Raw genomic sequence first — 21,182 nt, forward strand, 5'->3', positions numbered from 1 at the left:
TGGCTTCCTGGCCGAAAGTAAGCAGAAATGGAAAAAGCCAAAACAATTGGAAGGTAAGAACCCCGGATTAAATAAAATGTATTTATTTTCAAAATCAAAGAAAATCAAATAAATCTGAGGGAGAAGGAGACTGACAGATATATGGTGTTACTGCATGAAACTTGTGTCTGTGGTGATCTTGTAGGACCTGGGTTGTTCGAGACGCCTGGCAGATGATTTATGTCTCACATGAACAGCCTGGTCAGATTTACAATACTCTGGCCTGACTGAATGACCTTACCATCACCCACACACACATCAAGTTGATCCACTAGTAATAAACCTTGCAACACCTCAGTTTACAGCCTTCTCTCACACACTCAAACAGAACTTAAATATTTTAGCACCTCATGAATTGAGGCATTGTAAACAATAAATACCACTGATTAAAAGCAATGAATCAAACCTCCAAAATGTCCAATATCACATCCATAGAATTTACAGTGGCATATGACCAAACAATTTAGCACATAATCTTAAAAATATTTTTTCCATAATGTCACTGTGTGTAGAGAAAACGTAGTGGGTCTTTCAGTGAGACCAGGAACCGGACTTGTCAGGACCTGGGCGAATATCTGCTGCCTGAGGTCATTTTCACTGAGGAAATAACCAGGTTCATGGAATATGGGTCCAGAGCGTCTCAGTCTAGGGGGTTAGATGAAGCTCTCTATAAAAGGGCTCTGGCTGAAGAGATTCATATTTTAATCTCAATTCTAACCCCCCCTCTGCTGCCGCTAACGCCCCCCCCCCCCCTAGACGTTTCACATTATTTAAAAACCACGGTTCTGCTTTCTGTCAGCCTTATTCGGAAAATGATCCAGATTGCTGGTGTAAGTCCAAAAAGCCTCTTACTGAAAGTGCTTAGCAGCTTAATATGGTTTTAAAGGATTTCTGTCATTTGTTTCAGGGGGGTGATATGCGGTCAGTGTGTCCGGAGCCAAACGCAGAGCGACTCCTTGAAATTGACCACACAGGTATTGGCATCACGAGCGCCTGCGGGGACGGGACATGCAGTGTTTTGTTAGAGTGGACACTTAGTCCATTCACCGCAGTGACCTCCGCCATCCCCGCAATCCCACACCACACACAGAGTAAACAGTGCAGTCTGGTCAGTTTGCTTAATGGCACAGCTTACACCATCACCATCACCGCCAGCACCTGTTGGACACAGCATCAAGGTCACCGCCTCAGCGAGCACACACAGGCTACTGAGAACATGCAGGAAACGGCGGTCTGGAAATCCCTCTGCCGTCATTCTTTTTTGTTGACTAACTGGTCCCATTTTACTTGTTATCTCTTGGGGGGTTCGAGAGTATTCCTGAATGTTTGTGGCACTTCATATCAATTGCTAAAAGAAGATCTAAATATGTCCAGACGGTATGTACAAGAACATATCCTCCAGAAAAAGAATCTGAAAAGGGTCACAAAAATGATTAAATGAAACGATTAAATCTACAGGCCTCACTGGACATGTTAAACCAATCCCCGTCATGGGAGCGAGCGGATTTACATGAGGCTACTGTAGATAGCTCCTGTTCCTGGGGAGAAGAAGAGGAGAGAGGAGAGGAGGCAGGGAGGGAGGCTGGGAACCTCATCAGAACAAAAGCTGGAGAGGGGAGGAGGCGAGAGCGACTCCCCCCTGACTGCTTCCGAGAGGGAACAAAAACACAACCTACATGTGTGCATGCGCACATGCGCGCGCGCACACACACACACACACACACACACACACACACACACACACACACACACACACACAGAGGGTGTGCCGGCCACAGCTGTCTCCTGAGGCTAGAGGACAGCTGTCCCCCCCTTGAACAGAGGTAGCAGTGTTCCTGAAAAAAGAGGGGGCAGCTTAGCCGAGCACCAACCCCCCCTCAGACACATACACACACACACACTGGTGTGCCCTGTCAGGAGGCTCAGACACATACACACACACACACTGGTGTGCCCTGTCAGGAGGCTCAGACACACACACACACACACTGGTGTGCCCTGTCAGGAGGCTCAGACACACACACACACACACACTGGTGTGCCCTGTCAGGAGGCTGAGTCCCTGTAATCATGCTGGGCTGTCACAGCCGGAGAGACTCAGCATTGTGACGAGATTCACAGCCCCACTCACATAGGCCAGCAACTTCATCTCTCTCTCCCTCTCTCTCCCTCTCTCTCTTTCTCTCTCCCCCCCCCCTCTCCTTTCGCTCTCTGCTCCCTCAGCTTCTCTCTGTTCTGTTCCCCTGCAGTGTGCCTTTCCTCTACCCCTGACAGGCAGGAGGAACTCATAACACAACACAGAGACACTGACAGAATGCAGATTTGTTTTCTGGCCAAGCTGCAGCAAAGCCTACGCGAGAGCAACCAGAACTCTCAAGAACGTTTGAAAGCACACCCTTGAGCCTTGGAGACTGATCTCCACGTACGTCCCAGTGAGGCCCGGTAAAAGCCGGTCTTAATGATCAAGCTCATTCTCTCACACATGCACATACTGTAGATTACACTCGAGCTTCAGGAACAGATGGACACCGACAGCAACCTCATAAATCTGCTGACCAGATCAAAGCTCCAGCTCCATCTTTCTCCCTCACTCCCATGCACATTAGGGCTGCAACAATTAATCAATTATTCGATTAGTTGCCAATTGTAGCTTTCTAAACTTAAATATTTCAGTTGTACTTACTCCTCTGACAGTAAACCAAGTATCTTTGATGTTTGGACAAAACAAGGTATTTGATTTGCCATTTTCACCATCTTCTGACATTTTATTGATCAAATAACTAGTCGATTCATTTCTAAAATAATCAACAGATAAACCGGCTATGACAATATTATTTTCGCCACCCTAATGCACATACCCCATAGAAAGGGCAGGTTTTTGTACATGACGTACTGAAGAAGAAGGCCAGTGGGCTAAACCCACAGGTGAAACCTTCCACGTGCCTGAGCCTGTAAGCCAGATGATTCACGAGAGTGGGTGGCGTTTAATTGCTGGGTCACTCAGTGCTGGCTAAGACGAGGCTGCAAACCGATCATGGGGATTAGTGTGCACTCACCCAGACCAGAGGTGTAGATGGCCTTCACTGACTTCTTCATCTTATAGAGCACGCTGCGGTCCACATCCAGTGCCTGAGAGAGAGCGAGAGAGAGAGAGAGAGAGAGAGATTAATAACATGTCAAGACAAATTGTTTTTCGTATATATATATATATATATACATATACACACACAGTATAGCCCGGATGCATATCTAAAACAGCCTTATGGTCCTCAAGGGTAAAGCTGAATGAATGAATAAGTCCTGCAGCTGCACTATCAGCACGGGTGATCTAACATTTCTGCGCTCTTAAGTTTCCCTTATCACCCAAGACTTCCATCTGCCACTGAGACATAGTAGCAGCAGGTGCTTATGTGTGTGTAGGGGCAGCCTCCCACTTGTCTGCAGGTGATTCATTATTCAGGACTCTTTCCAAAAATAGGCACACACACACAAATGCACTCTCACACACACACACACACACACACACACACACACACACACACACACACACACACACACACACACACACACACACACACACACACACACACACACACACACACACACACACACACACACACACACACACACACACACACACACACACACACACCTCAGCTGGGAGAGAGGAAGCTGGCGGGAGGGCGGCTGCTTCTTTCAAAGCCGGAGAGGGAGAGCGAGAGACAGCAAGAGGAAAAAGAGAGAGAAAGAGCCAGAGAGAGGGAGAGAGAGAGAGGGAGAGAGAGAGAGAGAGAGAGCACCATGCCCTTTCCTCATCCTCCATTTGTTTCTGTGAGGCTACTGTTCTTTGGCGCCCAGATCTCTGGACACACTCGCTCAAAGCTGCAATGCAAGTTTGGACAATGAGCTGCTGTTCTGGCCACGGCGGCCTTCCCTCACGCTAGTGCTCAGCAACACCCATCGTCTCTGTCAAACCACACTTTAGACACCCTCTCCCCCAGCTGATGAGGGAGGGGACTCCTGTACAAACGGCCTAGGGCACAGCAGACCTCATTCATTTCCCTAACAGAGCCTCCATGCTACTGGTGTTACAAGTGGCGTAGCTTAGAATAACATACAGTATAACCAAGCCATTAAAAGGGATTTGGGATGATCCCTTGAGCAGTGACTGAGATCTTGAAAATGACTCACTTTCATTTTTGTTCAATCTCTGCACAGTGTGTGGCACAATTTCAGGGATGGTTGACTGTTTTCAATGCCACGGGGGGCTGTAACGCTCAAGGTTGGAAGATGGTGAATGTTCGCACGGTGTATGAGATTCAAAGAGGCCTATCTCTCGGAGGGGCACTTCAACAATACGGACTTGAAGAGCATAATGACTTTTCTAAAGGAGTTCCCCTTTTAGTCCTAAAGAGGCACTAAAAAAAGTTAAACTCCTTTCCTGATTTCTTAACTTCACTCATTATGCCATTGTTGTGTGTGAAACAATGACATAAAACAAAGCCTTCCCATTCAGTCAAAACTGTTTGCACAATGCTGTGGTCCGACCTGAACTTGACCTCCTGGGGTATTAAAGCTGACGTCTGAATGGCTAGCTTGTGCAAAAACCTCATTTTCACTTTCTCAACACCTTTTTCCCAGCAGTAGCCTGTTGGGAATTGACTCAAACCCTCTTGTCAGCAAAGACTATTGCAGATTTCCTACTAGTGTGGTATTACACGAGGGCCAAAGAAATAACACCATTCCAAAAAAGCCCGAGAGTTAGCACAAGAAGGAAAAAATATTATCTTCCAAGTCCTGCACTGATCGCAGCTTCAGCAGACCCAACAAAGCACCATTCTTCTAGATCTTTCCAAACTACAGTTGAACGAGGAAGAGCAAACATCCCTGCTAGCTAGCTCACCACTTCAGAGTTGGCTTCTATCTTTGATGGCTAAATGGAATCACTGCAGCAGCCTATATAAGATAGAACGTCAATAGGCAGTATATACTTAAACACCACTTAGCCAACATTTTCACTCAATTCCTTGTGGCTTATAAAACTGACATCAAATGAGAGCACTATTATTCTACATTCACAACCTTTGAGGCTCAGCCTCACAACACAAGCCAAGTCTTGGTGTGTGGTGCAAGATAACAAGCCAAGTGAATATTGAATGTGGCAGTCTTTAATATGCAACTCGCAGAAAACACCCATCGTTTCATTAACTCTGACAACAGTGCTATGCTGAACGAGGATGGTAAATCTAGTATGAAATCTCTCTTTTTAATTAAGATGAAAAGGAGTCACTTCCTAGAGCAGCACTGAAATAAAAGGCATACTGGTGAAGTCAGAGAATGAGAGCATATACTGGCACCCTATAAACGTAACACATTGCAGACCGCCATATCAACCTCTAGCATCACATTAAAGTCTAATGTTTGGCTCATTATCTCGCCTTCGGGTGCTCAAGAGCAACCCGATCCTCTAGCATTACCAGTGATCTGTTATCTGGCCTGAGGTAAAGCCTTTCATAATGATGTCCTAAAAGCCTTTTTGTCCACGCTGCATCTGAGATACCGAATCAATGGCTTTAAAATTTCCCTCATTGATTTCATTTGCAGAGCTCAGGACTCTTCCCCAGTCGAATTACACGGCTGGTCTCTGGCAGGAGGCCACTGGACCGTGTGACGCTACTGAAAATGTTATCCACTCAGGCGGAGATGTGAGGGGGGGGGGGGGTCTACACATTTACGCAACAAGTCTGCAGACATTTTCAGTTGGTTACCTAATCAAGCATCCACTGCAGACGAGGATTTTTCATTGCCGTAAGTAATTCAAGTAATTTGATAGCAAACCAAGGTTTATCTTCATTTGGCAAGAAAATGTTTCTCTAAAATGACATTCAAAATGGGGGCACTGTTTTCTTTGCTACCGAGTTCTACGTAGGATGACCCCATCGCCGTAATAGACAATGGCCCTGTTTTTCCTCCCTGTGGTGCCTCTGGTACGGGAATGGGGGAAGTGCCTTTCTTATCCAAAGGCATTGAACGAGCAGTCTCCAAACAGGTCTCTGACTTCCTTTCACAGAACAACCTTCTGGATCCAAATCAGTCTGGGTTCAAAAGCGGCCACTCTACCGAAACGGCTCTGCTGTCTGTAACAGAAGCCTTAAAAGAAGCCAGGGCGACCGCTCGGTCATCAGTACTCATTCTGCTTGACTTATCGGCTGCCTTTGACACGGTTAATCACCGCATCCTTCTCTCTATACTCGCTAACATGGGAATCTCCGGTTCTGCTCTCTCCTGGTTTGAATCCTACCTCACAGGACGCTCATTTAACGTATCATGGCTTGGTCAGCTATCTGCACCTCACCATCTCACCACAGGGGTCCCCCAGGGCTCAGTACTGGGCCCCCTTCTCTTTGCTATCTACACCACCTCCTTGGGACAGATTATCCGTTCGCATGGCTTCTCATACCACTGCTATGCAGACGACACACAGCTCTATCTGTCCTTTCCACCTGATGACCCCTTGGTTTCAGCACGGATCTCGGATTGCCTCTCAGACATAGCTACATGGATGAAGGCACACCACCTCCAGCTGAACCTCTCAAAGACTGAACTGCTGGTCCTCCCAGCTAAACCTACCATACACCACGACATCAACATCAAATTTGACTCTCTGTCTGTTTCACCTACCAGGACTGCAAGAAATCTAGGAGTTGTTCTCGACAACCAACTAAACTTCTCAGATCATGTTGCCTCAGTCGCCCGGTCATGCCGTTTCGCACTCTACAATATACGGAAAATCAGGACTTACTTAACTCAAGATGCCACCCAACTTCTGGTTCAGGCAATAGTCATCTCACGACTTGACTACTGCAACGCCCTCCTGACAGGTCTCCCAGCCTGCGCAGTGAAACCACTTCAGATGATCCAGAACGCGGCGGCGCGCCTGGTCTACAACCAACCCAAGAGGGCACATGTTACCCCGCTACTCATCCAGCTACATTGGCTACCTATGGCGGCCCGCATCAAATTCAAGGCTCTAACGCTTGCCTACAAAGTAGTCTCCGGTTCTGCTCCCACCTACTTGAATGCCTTCATACAGACATACGCTACCTCCAGACCGCTGCGCTCCTCAGACGAACGACGTCTAGCTCTACCTCCGGTACGCTCAGGCCAATCCAAACTTTTCTCATCTGTTGTTCCTCGTTGGTGGAACACACTGCCAGTTCCTACAAGGGCAGGGAAATCCCTCTCCATTTTCAAAAAACTCCTGAAGACCCAGCTCTTTAGAGAACATCTCCTCTCATAGCAACACTACAACAAGTCTTGCTGATCTTAGCACTCACCAGCCGTCTTAAACGTAACTGTTAAAAACAGCACTCACTGATGCACTTATTCTTACTGTACTTATTCTTATGTTTTTTTTAAATTGTCCTAATATTGTTGAGAATCGCTCTAAAACTTAAACTGTTTACCATGTTGTTAGTCGCTTTGGTTAAAAATGCGTCAGCCAAATGTAATGTAATGTAATGTAATGTAAAGTGAATGGGAGTGGCAGCTGTGGTTTCTTTTAATCTGTCCCTTGTCATAACACCGACAGTAAATCATGTGGATACCAGACGGTGACCTCTCTGCCTCGGGCAGAGTCACAGAGGAGGACACGTTCAGCCACCCGGGTCTCGAATCCACAGGCTTACTAAGTGTCCACAGCCTCAATGTGTTCTGTGGTTTATCAGGTCCTTACAGGAGGGTGAGGATTGGGCAGGGGCTGAGGTTGTGGGCTAATAGCAGTGTTTCGGGCCAGCATTTTGAGTTTGGTTAAGGCTGGCTAATCCATCTTTAAAACCACCCAGAAAGTAATTAGATTTTTTCCACATTCACAATAAAGGGGTAAAGGGGGACTTCATTAATAAGAGAGAAAGAAATTACAGGTCACCTATAAACAGTTTGATTGTGACTGTCTGATTAACTGGGGTATCATATTTGCTTACAGCAATAAAACAAAATCTTAAAGCAAATCTGGATCAATCACACATCTTGAAATCTATTTGCTTTGAGAACACTGGTGAGTCATCCAGGCTGGTGCCGTAAGCTACAGACTAGCAAACACTGCCCCGTTTGAAATGAATCAGCAGTAGTGTGATAGGCCTCCATTAACGCTCAGCACCCTGAATCATCTGATTCACCCGGCAGTGTGTTAAGTGCTAGCGTAGTGCTATTCAGACAGCCCTCACTTGCTCAGGCAGGTTCATTCTCACACACTGGGACACACACAGCTTAAAGCTGCCGTGTCAGGAGATCGGCCAGGAGAGGGCTATAAAACAGACCTGATGACAGCCTCGCTCCCTCTCTTTCACTCAATCTCTTCCTCCCTCGCTCCCTCTCTTTCACTTCATCTCTTCCTCCCTCGCTCCCTCTCTTTCACTCCATCTCTTCCTCCCTCGCTCCCTCTCTTTCACTCCATCTCTGTCTCCCTTGCTCCCTCTCTTTCACTTCATCTCTTCCTCCCTCGCTCCCTCTCTTTCACTCCATCTCTTCCTCCCTCGCTCCCTCTCTTTCACTTCATCTCTTCCTCCCTCGCTCCCTCTCTTTCACTCCATCTCTGTCTCACTCGCTCCCTCTTTTTACGCGCTCATCTTTCTCAATAGCGGCCATTGCAAGGGTCAGGGTTCAGCCACTCCACTGAATTGGACCCTTCTTCCCCTCGCCTTTGAAGGCACTGATCTAATATTAGAAGTTTCATCCCAGAAATGAAAAAGCAAAGAGGGGGTGGTGGCTCCACAAATGGCCTCACAGTGTTTTAGTACTGACATCTCACAGACACTCTGCCCCTCTGCTAAATGACTAATAAGGGTCGGTGTGTGTGAGCGTGTGTGTGTGGGTGTATTTGTGCATAGTCTGTGTGTGTGCGTGTGCGTGTGTGTGTGTGTATATAACAGTCACTATATAGACCATGTTCTTATTATCCTACACATACTGTGCTGATCACTGTACACTACAGCATGAGTAAGTGTACGGTAATGTGCTGGTCTTGATTGTGATGAATGTGCGTTTTGGAGTTCTAACACATGACATCAGGCACCATCTGCCCCTCCACGATCACAAGCCAATTCCTACAAGGCTGCCAGGCAACCACTGGGGTGAGTGTGACTGTTTGTGTGTGTGTGTGTGTGTGTCACTGTATACTCCCAGGGACATGGGGAGAAGACTGGGTTACACGGCAAAATCGTTCCAACATCTTGTCAAGATTTACAACACACTGATGAGGGTTACAACCATCACAGCAGCAGATGTTTCAAAATATCGAACTGGGAACAGATCCTTTTCAAAAATAGAAATAAACAAAGAAATGCATGCAATGAAGTGGCACTGTTGTGAGCCAAGTCAGTTTCGAAAACAATGTGTGCTGAAATGGCAGCTTGCTATCTTACCACGATGGCATACTGCTCCGTTAAATAAAACAAAAGACCATAATCACTATTTTTCCAATTCCACAGGCGAAGTCGTAAACTTTTAGACACCAAATTCCCTAACCAAACACACCTACTGTGCTTGGCCGGCCACCCCATTTCCATACTTTCGTCCAGCCCCACAAAACCCCTCACATCCCACCGTAGGTGGCTAAAGATTGATCAAAATTGCCACAAATCCAACAACGGCTGACCAGAGCAGGCTTTGCATCTGCTGTCTGGCACCAGCTTAGGGGCCAAGACAGTCCAGGTCTAAGAATTAAAGCACTTGCCCTGGATAATCTTGGGGTATTAAAGTAAACAACACAGCTAGAAATTAGCCAAAGAGGGTCATTCATATTACATGAGCTCCCTCCATTGTAGTCCCCCTTGAGATTTGGAGCACGGTTTGAGCGCGTCCTCGTTAATCCTTCGGGGCAATTGTGTTTAAAAAGTTGATTGGAAGAGGGACTTAAAGAAACAAGTGATTTCACCAGCGAGGTTTGTTTAACAGCGAGATAAGACACGGCCACAGAGTGTTATCTGCGTTGTTCCTGCACTCCAGCAGCACAAAAAACTGCTGCTAAGGTCACATTGACACCTTATCTGCTCGGTGTCTAACAACAATGACATCATGCACAGTTGTTGGAAGGAAGATCTGGGGGGGGGGGGCGCCTGTTGTTCCGCAATGGGTAATGGGTACGCAATGGGTAATAACTCAAACAAAACAAAAATCGGAGCTCCAGGCGAGGATGTGAGCTGGAGGACTCGATAAAGATCTGGGATTCTGCTGCGGCTTTCCCACTAAGGAGGGGAGACCGTGGCAGCGGGCGAGTGTCCGATGGAAGCAGGCAGGGCTTGATCTCTGTCCCCCGGCCAAATAAAGGGATTCCTGAGCGACTGCGGGCACAAGGATCAGCGATGACCCCCGGCCTCATTGTTCTGGCCGTGAAACTATTTGATGACGGCATGTCTAGTAGTGCTGTGCTGTGCTGTACTGTGCACCCCCACACACACACACACACACACACACACACCCTCCCTTCCACCCTCCGCTGAGAAAACAAAGCGATTGTGTCGGGATGCATTTTTGGGGGAAGCAGGGGGAAGAGGGGGTTGGTGGTGGGAAGGGTGGCGGGGGGGGGGGGATACCGCTCTCAATCTGCGAGAGGGGGGGGGATACCGCTCTCAATCTGCGGTGGAGCTCTTCAGTCGCTCTCCTCCAACTCCCTCAGCTGCAAAGCATCATGGGAGGGCAGACCAAAAAACAAATGCCTGGCTCCCGTCTGGTGTCGCAGAGTTACATGGCCTCTTTGATCCCCAGCTCCCCCAACAGAATATAATAAAGCTCAGAAGGAGAGAGGGAGGCAAGACAGATACAACAGAGACTGTAACAGACAAATAAAGGGTGTGGCGTTGAATAAGAGACAGAGTGGCTTCAAAAGCTACAAAAAAATTAGCAGAGGAGACAAAAAGAACGAAAAATTAAGAAAAGGCAGCAAAAGAGGGAGGGAGAATGCGAGCGAAAGAGAGAAAGAGAGAGAAAGAGGAGTGAAAGGGACCCCCTTAAGTCCACTGTGGCACACATTCTGAACCTGCGCCAAAGGGAGCCAAGTCCAGGACACAATAATTATCCCATGCAGTCAGGAGCGGGCTGATTACAATCCCACTTACTTCACTGGGGGGGGGCACCCAGATGCTGTGGCTCAGAGCAAAACAAACGGCCTGGAACGGGACCGAGCGCCTAGTCGGCCCTCTGCCGCCGGGACTGGGCGTGGTGCGCCCGCGTTATGGGACACCATTGTGCTCCATGTGCTGAGCATTTGAAATGTTCCACACATGGGAGAGAGGGAGAGAGAAACTGGTCTACACTGTTCACACAACCCCTGTGGCAAACTGTAAATGCTTGCTTAGCTTAGTAGTGTGTGTATGCGTGTGTGTGTGTGTGTGTGTGTGTGTGTGTGTGTGTGTGTGTGTGTGTGGTCCCAGCCAGAAGGCAAACTGAAACCATTTAACTAACTGTCTCTTAAAACACCAGTCATGCCACTGAGCTGTCGCAGGCTTATATCCATGTGGAAAAAGAAACAAACCCGTGCACACAATACGTCAGTAACACAGACCTAAGCTCAAAACAAATGTGAACACTGAAAACAAACAACAATATGAATCCAATATGTGTTTGCATCAAAACCAACAGTCCCTTCAGATGGTACTCTTCACAATGTAACACCAGTATATTCTAGAAGACTCCATGCCAGTTTCCCAATTGCTCTGATGAGGAATTGGGATAATGGTTTCCTTTAGCCATATAGAATATATATCCCCAAAGGAATGTGCCCCAACAGCAGAAAGCAGAACCATTTTGGCATCTGTGCCACAGCTGTAAGGGGTTTGTCTAAGACTTCACCCCTTGTGAAATTCTACATTAAAGTTTAGTTTGTTGTCATTTTTTCACCCAAATTGTCTTTCTTTCTATGCTCCTACGCGTCATTACTCTGTTGCCATGAGAAGGTCCCAGCAACAAATGCAGTTGTGATTAAGCGTCGTTTAAGTCTGCTGCTATATCAGGGCAGCCTAACCAGATTATTCAACGTTGTTCTGAAAACTCGATTAGCTTTTACTGAATAACGGCCCATCAAGCCAAGTGGAATTACAGATGGGGGTGGGGGATGGGGTGCAAACTGTGGCTGGAGTCCTACTGACTTTGCCTGTCATGCTAAAGGGTCATCAGCTAGAGCCATCATCCCCGTGACTGACCCCAGCGCAAGCGCGAAAAAGCACCAATATAACCATTTGCTGGTAATGAATTCCATCATGAATCACAGCTGTAACGTTAGTCATTTTATCCAGAAGATAAATTATGTGTGTTCAACTGGTCAGTTTTCAAAGAGAGCTTTGGTTTGGATTTTGTAGGTGTTTTGTGAATGTATGTGAGGATATAGTCTTAGTTTGAAGTGGATGATTCTCTAAATGCAATAAAGTATACAAAAGTTACATGAGTTTAGATTTGTGAATGTTGTGCATCAATTATCAATTGTGCAACTGCGTGTGTGTGTGTGTGTGTGTGTGTGTGTGTGTACTACACATTCTAAAATATGTGGCTGAGGACAGCAGTCTCATTAATGTGACTGCTATTGCTCTAATGGACCTGATAGTATCTAGTGTGCCATTTGAATGAAGAGCAGCAGCTTCTCGGGCCATTCTACCCCCACTTACCCCTCAGGCCTGTATAACACTGGCATCAACATGTGGGAGAGAAAGGGAGACTGAGATTAACTAAGAGCATGCAGAGAGACTCAATAATAACATCTTCTGAGATCATCTCCTACAGGTAGAGTGGTTGAGGAAGCAATCCCAGGATTCCCTAGTGAAAGTGGTGGAGTGGGTGGGGGAGGGGTTGAGGAGGATGGGCACGTGGCTCAAAGCAGTTCTTAGCTCAACTGACAACAGAAGAGGAAAAGGCTGCAACTCATTGAAAACATCTGACACACACACACACACACACACACACACACACACACACACACACACACACACACACACACACACACACAGCAAAACAATAACTAATTTCAGAGTAGCAGAAGTGAGCTGCACTACATGTGCCACATTTCCCCAAATAGTACAGCTATATATGGAATTCAGTTGGGTTCACAAGTGTTTTCAAGTGTAATTTCACAATGAATAATTTTCACATATGCCCATAGCATGTTTGTGTGTGTTCCATGCCAGAATGATCTGGAAGAACTAGCAGCAACATTGACATCCCATAGGATCATAGGTTTGGCTAAACCAGTCACTGACGTGTGAATGCAACAAACAAACACCCCCCTTGGAGAGTGTGGTTGGTGTGTGTGTGTATGTGTGTGTGTGTGTTTCTGAAACTCTATAAGAGAACCACACACACACACACACAATTTACATGTTTGTGAGGAAACTGATCTCACATCACTTTAAAATTGGACAATGTGTGTGAGTGTGTGATTCCCTTGTTCTCAACAGTCAATAACAAAGACTGCATTGTGCAGACTGCATTAGGATAGAGATGGTGCTGCATGCTCATCTGAGCGTGAGTACACACACACACACACACACACACACACACACACACACACACACACACACACACACACACACACACACACACACACACACACACACACACACACACACACACACACACACACACACACACACACACACACACACACACACACACACACACACACACACACACACACACACACACACACACACACACACACACACACACCTCTGGGTTGCAGCTCCTCTGTGGGACTGCTGAGGCAGTCACCACCTGTCAGTGGCAGTAATCACACTTTGCCGCGTCTTTAATTGAAGTAATTAACCCACTTGAGAAAACAAACTCTCGTTTGAATCCGAATGCCAGACGGCCTTCTCCCGGTGTCCCTTCCTGTGTACCCCCGTTTCGCTAGCATGCGTCAAAACATCACCCCCCCCCCTCCACCTTCTCCTCTTCTTCCCAGGCTTGCTGGAGACTCCCATTTCATTCCCGACAGGAAGGCCTTTTGCCAGGCCAGTGGCCACTTCAAAGAGACACCCTGGTTTTTATGTCCTGGTGGGGGCTGTCTTCATTGAGGGCCATCTGAGAGCAGGTCCCCCCACCCTCCCCCGTGGTGACCCATATTCAAGAGCCCCGACGCCCAGTCTCCGCTCCCCTGTCCGGCATCTTCTCCATGGAGATGACCCCTGGGCCACAGCAACCCAAATACTTTTCAAGGGAAAAAAACCTACTGACCAACTTCTGGTTCACTGTGAAACGCCTGTCAGTGATAAGGTAATCTAAAAACATGCTTTAAACAGACATGGGGAAGTATTCTGAGACATACTACAAAACGTGTGGAATGACGTTGACCAGGAAATTGATACAACACAACAAAAAACGAGTGAAAAACAGAGTGACAGAACAGGTGAGATTCTCCATCGGTCTTTGCGGAGGACAAACATAACCTGTTTAACCAGACAGGCCAGCCAAATGAGGGCAAGCTGAGTGACACATACTAGATGGCCTACAAGCTGGTTCCTCTGTAAGGACTGCAACTGGAGATGAGACCAGCATGGAATTGCATGTCAAGTATACCTTTTTTCAGCCTCTCAGGGGAATGCCTAGAGGGTAGGCTGGTCCACTTGCTGCTAGACCCTTAGGTTTTTACAGACTTCTTCCTAAACTACTCCTGCATGAGGCTTGTAAACAGCAGGAGACTGATGAAAACAATCCCATGCGTGAGTTAATGAAAACCTTGTTGAGACGTCAGACACATTATGTCCAAAAAGCCTCTCAGAGCGGCCCGTGCAACAACCGAACCTGCACTTTGATGGAAGCGGAATGATCTGGAATGTATGAGAGATATGAGTTGGCTGCCAGATCTAGGGTCCCGCTAGCCTCAGCTGGAAAAGATCAGAGAGAAATGAAGCGTCTACAGAAAACGTGGACTTCATGTTTTTAAAAAGCATGGGAGCCTCAGTTGCCGACTTCTTTGAAGTCCTTCAGCACTCTGATTACTTTTCAGGATCTGATCCAACTGAAGTCCTGCAACGTGACAGGCCCGGTAATATGGGCTTTCAACTGCATTAAATATTCAGGTGTTATTTAAAAATAGCCTGCCTGCCGAAACTAAGGTCACAGTTGATAAAGATTTACCACAATGCATCTTCACTGTATGGCACAAAGGCCAAAAAGTTTGCAATTCAGGCAGGTTGGTTAAAAGACCAGATATACATGTTTTTAAGAAATATCCATGCACGTTTTAACTGCCTGCCTAGTATTTCTGAATGAAGGTTTTAAGCTGTGAACGTTTGGCATGTGGGAATATAAATATTTTGACTATATATTCCATGCCAAACTACTTAATTTCAATGAAGAGTCCACCACAATGAGGAGGCCAAAGGTAAGCTGGGAACTTTCGTCTCTCCCTCATTGGGAACAACAACAAATCAATGAGGGAGTTCATTAATGAAGAGCCAAGTCTTGACAGCCAACAATGGCCTCGCAGAAGGAGTTGTCCCTGGCAATCTGTGACCGACCCCCTGATGGAGGGCCTCCTTGCTCCCATTAACACTTGCTGAACAAAGGCCAGTGGCCTCCTGACCCCTCTCCGATCAATGCCCCCCGCTTCGCCCAATTAATAGGATTTCCTCACACGGACCATTCTCATGGGCTACCTCGAGTCGTCAGGGGGGGTCCGGTAGGCCCAGCACAGGGACCACGACAGGCATGGAAAGGGGCAGGAATGCGGGCCCCAAATCCACTGAGACAGGACCATGACCTTACCCCTCCCTTTCCCTTTTCTACCCCCCGTTCCTTCAGAGGAGCACCCTTCGTTTTTTGGGATGTCTGAACATGGTGTAAATAAAGGTTTCCTAAGCACAATATGACAGGAGCAATGCTAGTGGGGTTAGATACTTTAAGCATATGCTAGCACTTTCTGTAAACATGGACCTGTCTACTTTTCTTCAAGTATAATCAAACAGACTAAAGTAGTTAGTTGTAGTCCCTGTGATGTAAATTGGTAAGTACAGAAAGCCTCTTATGCGAAGAAAAGACAATCACAGTCCTAGGTGGGGGCAGTTAGTCTGGGCATCTATCTTGTCGGAGGTGGCCCTAATGTCATTACCTTGGGGATTGCCTCTGGAATCCTAATCTCCATTTTGGGAATGCTCGTTGAAAACTTCCCTCCCTGCTGCCACCTGTTCCTGGGCACAGCTGTGCCTGGGTCCTTCCTGGGTCAACCCTTCCAGTGAACTCTCCTATCAATGCCGGCAGCAGCAGTAAACAGAATCATGACGCCTCCCCGGCCCTGCCTCTCAGTCACTTTGGATGATTTCATTCATTATGAGGCGGCTCTGTTTTGATGAAGGTTTAGCTGGGCATTAAGAGAGATCAGAAGGGCGCAAGAACAGCTTGAGCCACCGATTTACTGCCATCTCTGGAGTCTGCTTTAAGACTATGGTTTTAAGGCAATGTACAATAAGCATTGTCTCGACACATCTCTGGTCAACATGGAGACCGTTCAAGCACTGTGCTAAAAGTGGCTTAAGCTGGAGAACCTGTTGAGTGTGTGTAAACTGTGCCTAGAGAGCAGAGTCCTGCAAACAGTATGCATGGCTGGTGCCAACAGTTGCCTTAGACGTCAGGAATGCCACAGGGATTCCCTGGATATCTGCCAATAATCTCCATGCAAAATCATGCACTCGGGCGGCATGCATTACCAGTGCATGGCTGAAATGCCAACAAGCTGGCACAGAAGCTAAATACTGCATGTAGAAAATTTGAATTTTTCATACACGGCACTGAAAAGGAACTATATTTATACGTCGAAGAGCCTAAAAATATCAGGTCTGAGAGAAAAGTGAGCTAGAGAAAGGAAGCAGGGCCTCAAGAGGTTGGCCTTTCACTTTCTCAGGGACAGCCAGAGGAAACAGAGGGATTCTGGGATTGTCTGTAGACTCTACTTTAGACCAGACAGAATAAAAAAAAAACACAACAATGAAAAAAAAAAACAGGCTGTGCATAAGATGCTCTTATGTATCTGATCTGCCCAACAGCTAAAAAAACAGAACTGTGTTGCAATTCAGATAACAGGTAATCACACCAATGTTGCTCTAACATGCATCTAAGACACATGTATACAAGATGTGCACTATCATTGCAGTCATAATGCAGCCGTTACTTCAGTGGTTGCTGAAAAAGACCCTTCATTCCTTTCTTTGAGTTAGTAGTACAATCCAGACTTCAAATTCGGTTTTCCTGACTTGAAAGTACATCTCCTGTGACAGGTCTCGTGATGCAGGAGAAAGCATCCTGAGCACCTGCCATTTCAGTTTGTAAAAGCCTAATTGAACAAGCGCTATTAGTGCAAAGAGCCATGAATTTTGCCGTGAGAGGGGGAAAGAGAAGGAGCGATTCCCTGGGTTTTCTCCAACTCGAGAAGAGCCACTATAAATCCCCTCAACGTGCAGGGACTGATTGATTCTGATCCCCCTTCCCCTTTAATTCACCGCCAAATGACACCCGCCAACACTCTCGGGAGCTGAAGAGAAACAGTATCAATACTGTTCCAAGCCATGGTGCATAGAGCAGTACACGTCCGACAGGTCTTGTATCATCAGCTTAGGAGCATCACAACAAGAGCAGTGCACCAACATAGGCGTCTGCTGACTCAACTCCTTGGAGACCTTGGATTACCATTATTTTAGATAGCAGCACTGACAGTGCTGCAGATGATGACCTCAAAGAGGCTTTACTGAGTCAACAGAAATACAGGCAAGCAACAGTAAAACATTTCATAAACAGAAGCTGATGTTTTGGTTCTTTTAGTTGTCTAGTGATTTGGTTTAATAGCCACTACTTACGTAAACAAAGTCCCCGAATGTGTCGAGCTTGTGTACAAATAGCTGTACAATAGACGATACAGCCTGTTCTATTTACACAAAACACTTTTAAGGGTATGTAGTCCTAACAAGACCATCAGCTCCCAAATGACCTTTTCCAAAGTAGTAAACAAGAGCAATGGGTCACTGCATTCCCAAGGCAAACAAGTAGTTCAACTGGTACTGACAACTGAGCCACCGACTCAGTGAAACTCACAACAACAGTTAAACAAAGCTACGGCCAGGCCTCGGATCTGAGGGTGCCTTTCAGGTGGACTTAGGACTTCTAACTTAAGGCAGCTGCCTCCACACAATATGTGGAAGTGTTCACATTCCTTTCAAAGTCACAGCATCTAATTGGACCAACACATGCAGGTTGTCCTGATAACAATTCGCCTTGTGTCTTTTTAATGCTCAGGAGGAGATGGTCACAATTAGATGTAAAAATGGACTGACTTGTTCCACATTCTCTTCAACACTCAATGGGATTTCCCAAAACATATCAAGTCCATTCATTGGAGGATTTAGGACATGCATGGTAACTGTAACGACTATGAAGAAATTATTTGGAATGGATTACAAATATAATCTAAAACAGGTTTAGACTACATGTGTCAAACATGATTTCTGTCAAAAGTAGCATATTGATGTGTGCTCATCTGAGAGATAGAAGCATATTATCTAAAAACAATGGATGGGGCTGAAGCAAAGAATGTTAAAAAGTAGCCAGTTGCTTCACTGTTACTGAAGTCAGTGACATCTGATATCTTACATATCACTCTACTTTGCTGTCTAACTGAGATCTTTCTACAGCCTCAAGAGTGTTTTTTAGAGAAGTTTATTAGGTTACCATAGCATATCAATTCACTATGGACCTCTGAGTGATTTCCACCACAAATGGGTTATAGAAAATACACAATGCCAATGAAGTGACAGTAGCCTATATTGTGCCGATGATTTGCATTTGATATATTTGCATTTAAGACAAAATCATGATGCCAGCAAGAGTAACCAGTCAGGTAGGCTAAGAAGCTACTACACACTTGAAACGTTGACAGGTGCTACGATTATCAAAACAAAACAAATCAAACTTAAATTTGATGGTTCGCTTTTGTACATGAAAGCATTAAGCCTAAAAGTCTTACTAGCAGCTGAGAGGATGTGTAGGTAACTTCTCAATGCATATGGGCTACAGACGAGAGTCTCTTGTATTTTCTGTGGAGGGCACAACTACATTGTGTGTGTGGGAGAGGCACCCATCAACAAAGAGTGTCTGGTTGGCTTAGGTTAGCAGATGTTTTTGTGCTCATAATACGGAATTAACCCCATCAACAAGAAACAGTGTGCAACTAATAGCCTACTTGCCCAATATAGCCTAAAAAAACCGGAGAGCGATGATCAATCATAAGTGTAGCCAATTGAGATGGAGAGGGAAAACTTGACTTGAGTGCTAGTCAGGGACAGAGACGACTCACCTCCTCCAATGCAGTCACAGTATTTCTACAATGAGACATTCGCGTCGTGAAGTTTGAAGCTGTGGGCGCTTTATAGTCCTCATTCGTTTCGGCTATGAACTCTGACACTGTGATCTGGTCCGGCATTTTATTCCCTTTAGTTTAGGTACAATTATAATGTTATTCCAGAAGAAGGCCCCCTTAAAACTTGCTTACTCCAAAAGCAAAAAAAAAAAGTTCATAAAAGATAGCTTTGATAGAACGTCGTATTGGAAATCATAGCTGAATTCCGTCTCCAACAGTCCCTTTCCTGTTACTCAAAACGTCAACCACGAAAGATACTGAAGCCGAGTGTTGTGTGTTGGGCTATTTGTAGCTTCGCTTCTGGGATAGTCCTTCTGCAGTTGCAGATATTCCTTTCAACTAAATGGACAATCGAATTGATTCAAGTTGTTGCGATGAACGGATTTCCTCCGTAGTCTTGCTCGCGCAACACAGCGGTCTTTAGGTCAAGCCACCAACCCGGGAAAGCAAGCAGCAGGCAGGCAGTGCGGTTCTCCCACAGACAACAGGGCAATTCAATTGAAAGCGCAGAAAGTGACAAAATAAAGGTGGACGCGATTCAATGGAATTGCACCGACCAATGGGGTGCGACTGAAACTAGTCTAGGTCCAATCGGAGTTAACGCAAGGCGTGGTCTTTAGTGAGATTACTGTGCCAGCCACACCGGCTTCTTAAGGTGGATCACTGTTGACTGTACCATTGCGCCTGGGATTCAGGTCATCATATTTTTCCACTGTATAAAAATGGAGTTAAAGACATTTATTTGAGAAAGGTAATATTAAAGAGTATTAAACATATAATGAATGAAATGTGTGGAAGAGGAGAATGTTTAAGCAGTTTTGTTTGTAAAATGGTGTTGGTTAAACATTCATCGGTGTTTTGAGATATGCCCAAAATGCCCAAAATACGCATTGCCTACATTGTTGTAGGTTGATCGACTTGCTAACATTTATGAGACAATAGGCTATAAAACAGCCACCCTCACCCACTCTCTCTCCTCACTGGATGTTTGTTACATATGATGAAGTTCAGAAAATTAAGGATGAAAAATGGCTACTTTGAAGATCAGTGATAGTCATACAAGTGGATTTTACTCTTATTTCTGCTAGTACTCTATCAGTGTAATCTTTCATACTTATTTATTTACCACAATTGAGCTAATTAATTCTCAGCATATTTTACAATGCCTATAACAGCAGCTGTCTCTGGGAGTGCAGTGAGGGCCACCAGCCATCTGTGGCATCCAAAGCTGTAGAGGCCTCAGCAATGGGTGTCATCCTGCTAACTCACTCCAGTTATCTGTCATTACATGCCTCTGGTAGCAAAGGCTATCAATCTGTCTGTAACTTTCTTCCCATTCATCTCCAAAAATACTTGTATATGTGTGTTAAATGCACACGCCTGCTCATTGTTCTGTAGATGTTGGGACTTATTCTGAGGCAAACTTTTGCAAGTAGAAAGTACACAGCAAATTGAAAAGAGTTATTTTTTTGGTGTCAGTGATTTTTTAAGGAGGGTAGAGTTAATTATACTCTGAATAGAGTCAAATCCCACATATTCAACTCTCTGTTGATATATAGTTAGTGTAAAAACAAAGTGTCATGACGGAGTGCTTTTAAATTGACACTTCAAGTGTCATACCTGATTTGACAACTCTGTAACTCTGAACCTGGCCGTGACACTCAACGTGTGAACGTCACCCCCGCCCTCATTTCCTCACATGCACCGACCACCGGCACCGACAGAATCTCAAGAGTCTCTCCTGCTGTCCACA

At 45.9% G+C, this 21,182-nt stretch overlaps 1 protein-coding gene across 1 annotated transcript in view; it reads right to left on the reverse strand.

Annotated features, from left to right (window-relative positions):
* Positions 1–19,913, reverse strand: part of asap2a (ArfGAP with SH3 domain, ankyrin repeat and PH domain 2a) — a 56,380-nt gene extending 36,467 nt beyond the window's left edge. Inside the window, exons 1-2 of the mRNA XM_076299502.1 lie at positions 19,367–19,913; positions 3,096–3,168 (exon numbers count right to left, since the gene is read on the reverse strand). Of these exons, the coding sequence (XP_076155617.1) occupies positions 3,096–3,168; positions 19,367–19,492 (199 nt within the window). The 5' untranslated portion in view covers positions 19,493–19,913. The remainder of the gene's footprint in view (positions 1–3,095; positions 3,169–19,366) is intronic.
* Positions 19,914–21,182: the final 1,269 nt, after the last annotated feature.

This window comes from Alosa pseudoharengus, unplaced genomic scaffold (assembly GCF_046254945.1).
Source record: "Alosa pseudoharengus isolate Yale_2024_CS ecotype anadromous, Long Island Sound unplaced genomic scaffold, YU_APseudo_1.1 YU_APseudo_1.1_scf_22, whole genome shotgun sequence".
Classification (NCBI taxonomy): Eukaryota; Metazoa; Chordata; class Actinopteri; order Clupeiformes; family Clupeidae; genus Alosa; species Alosa pseudoharengus.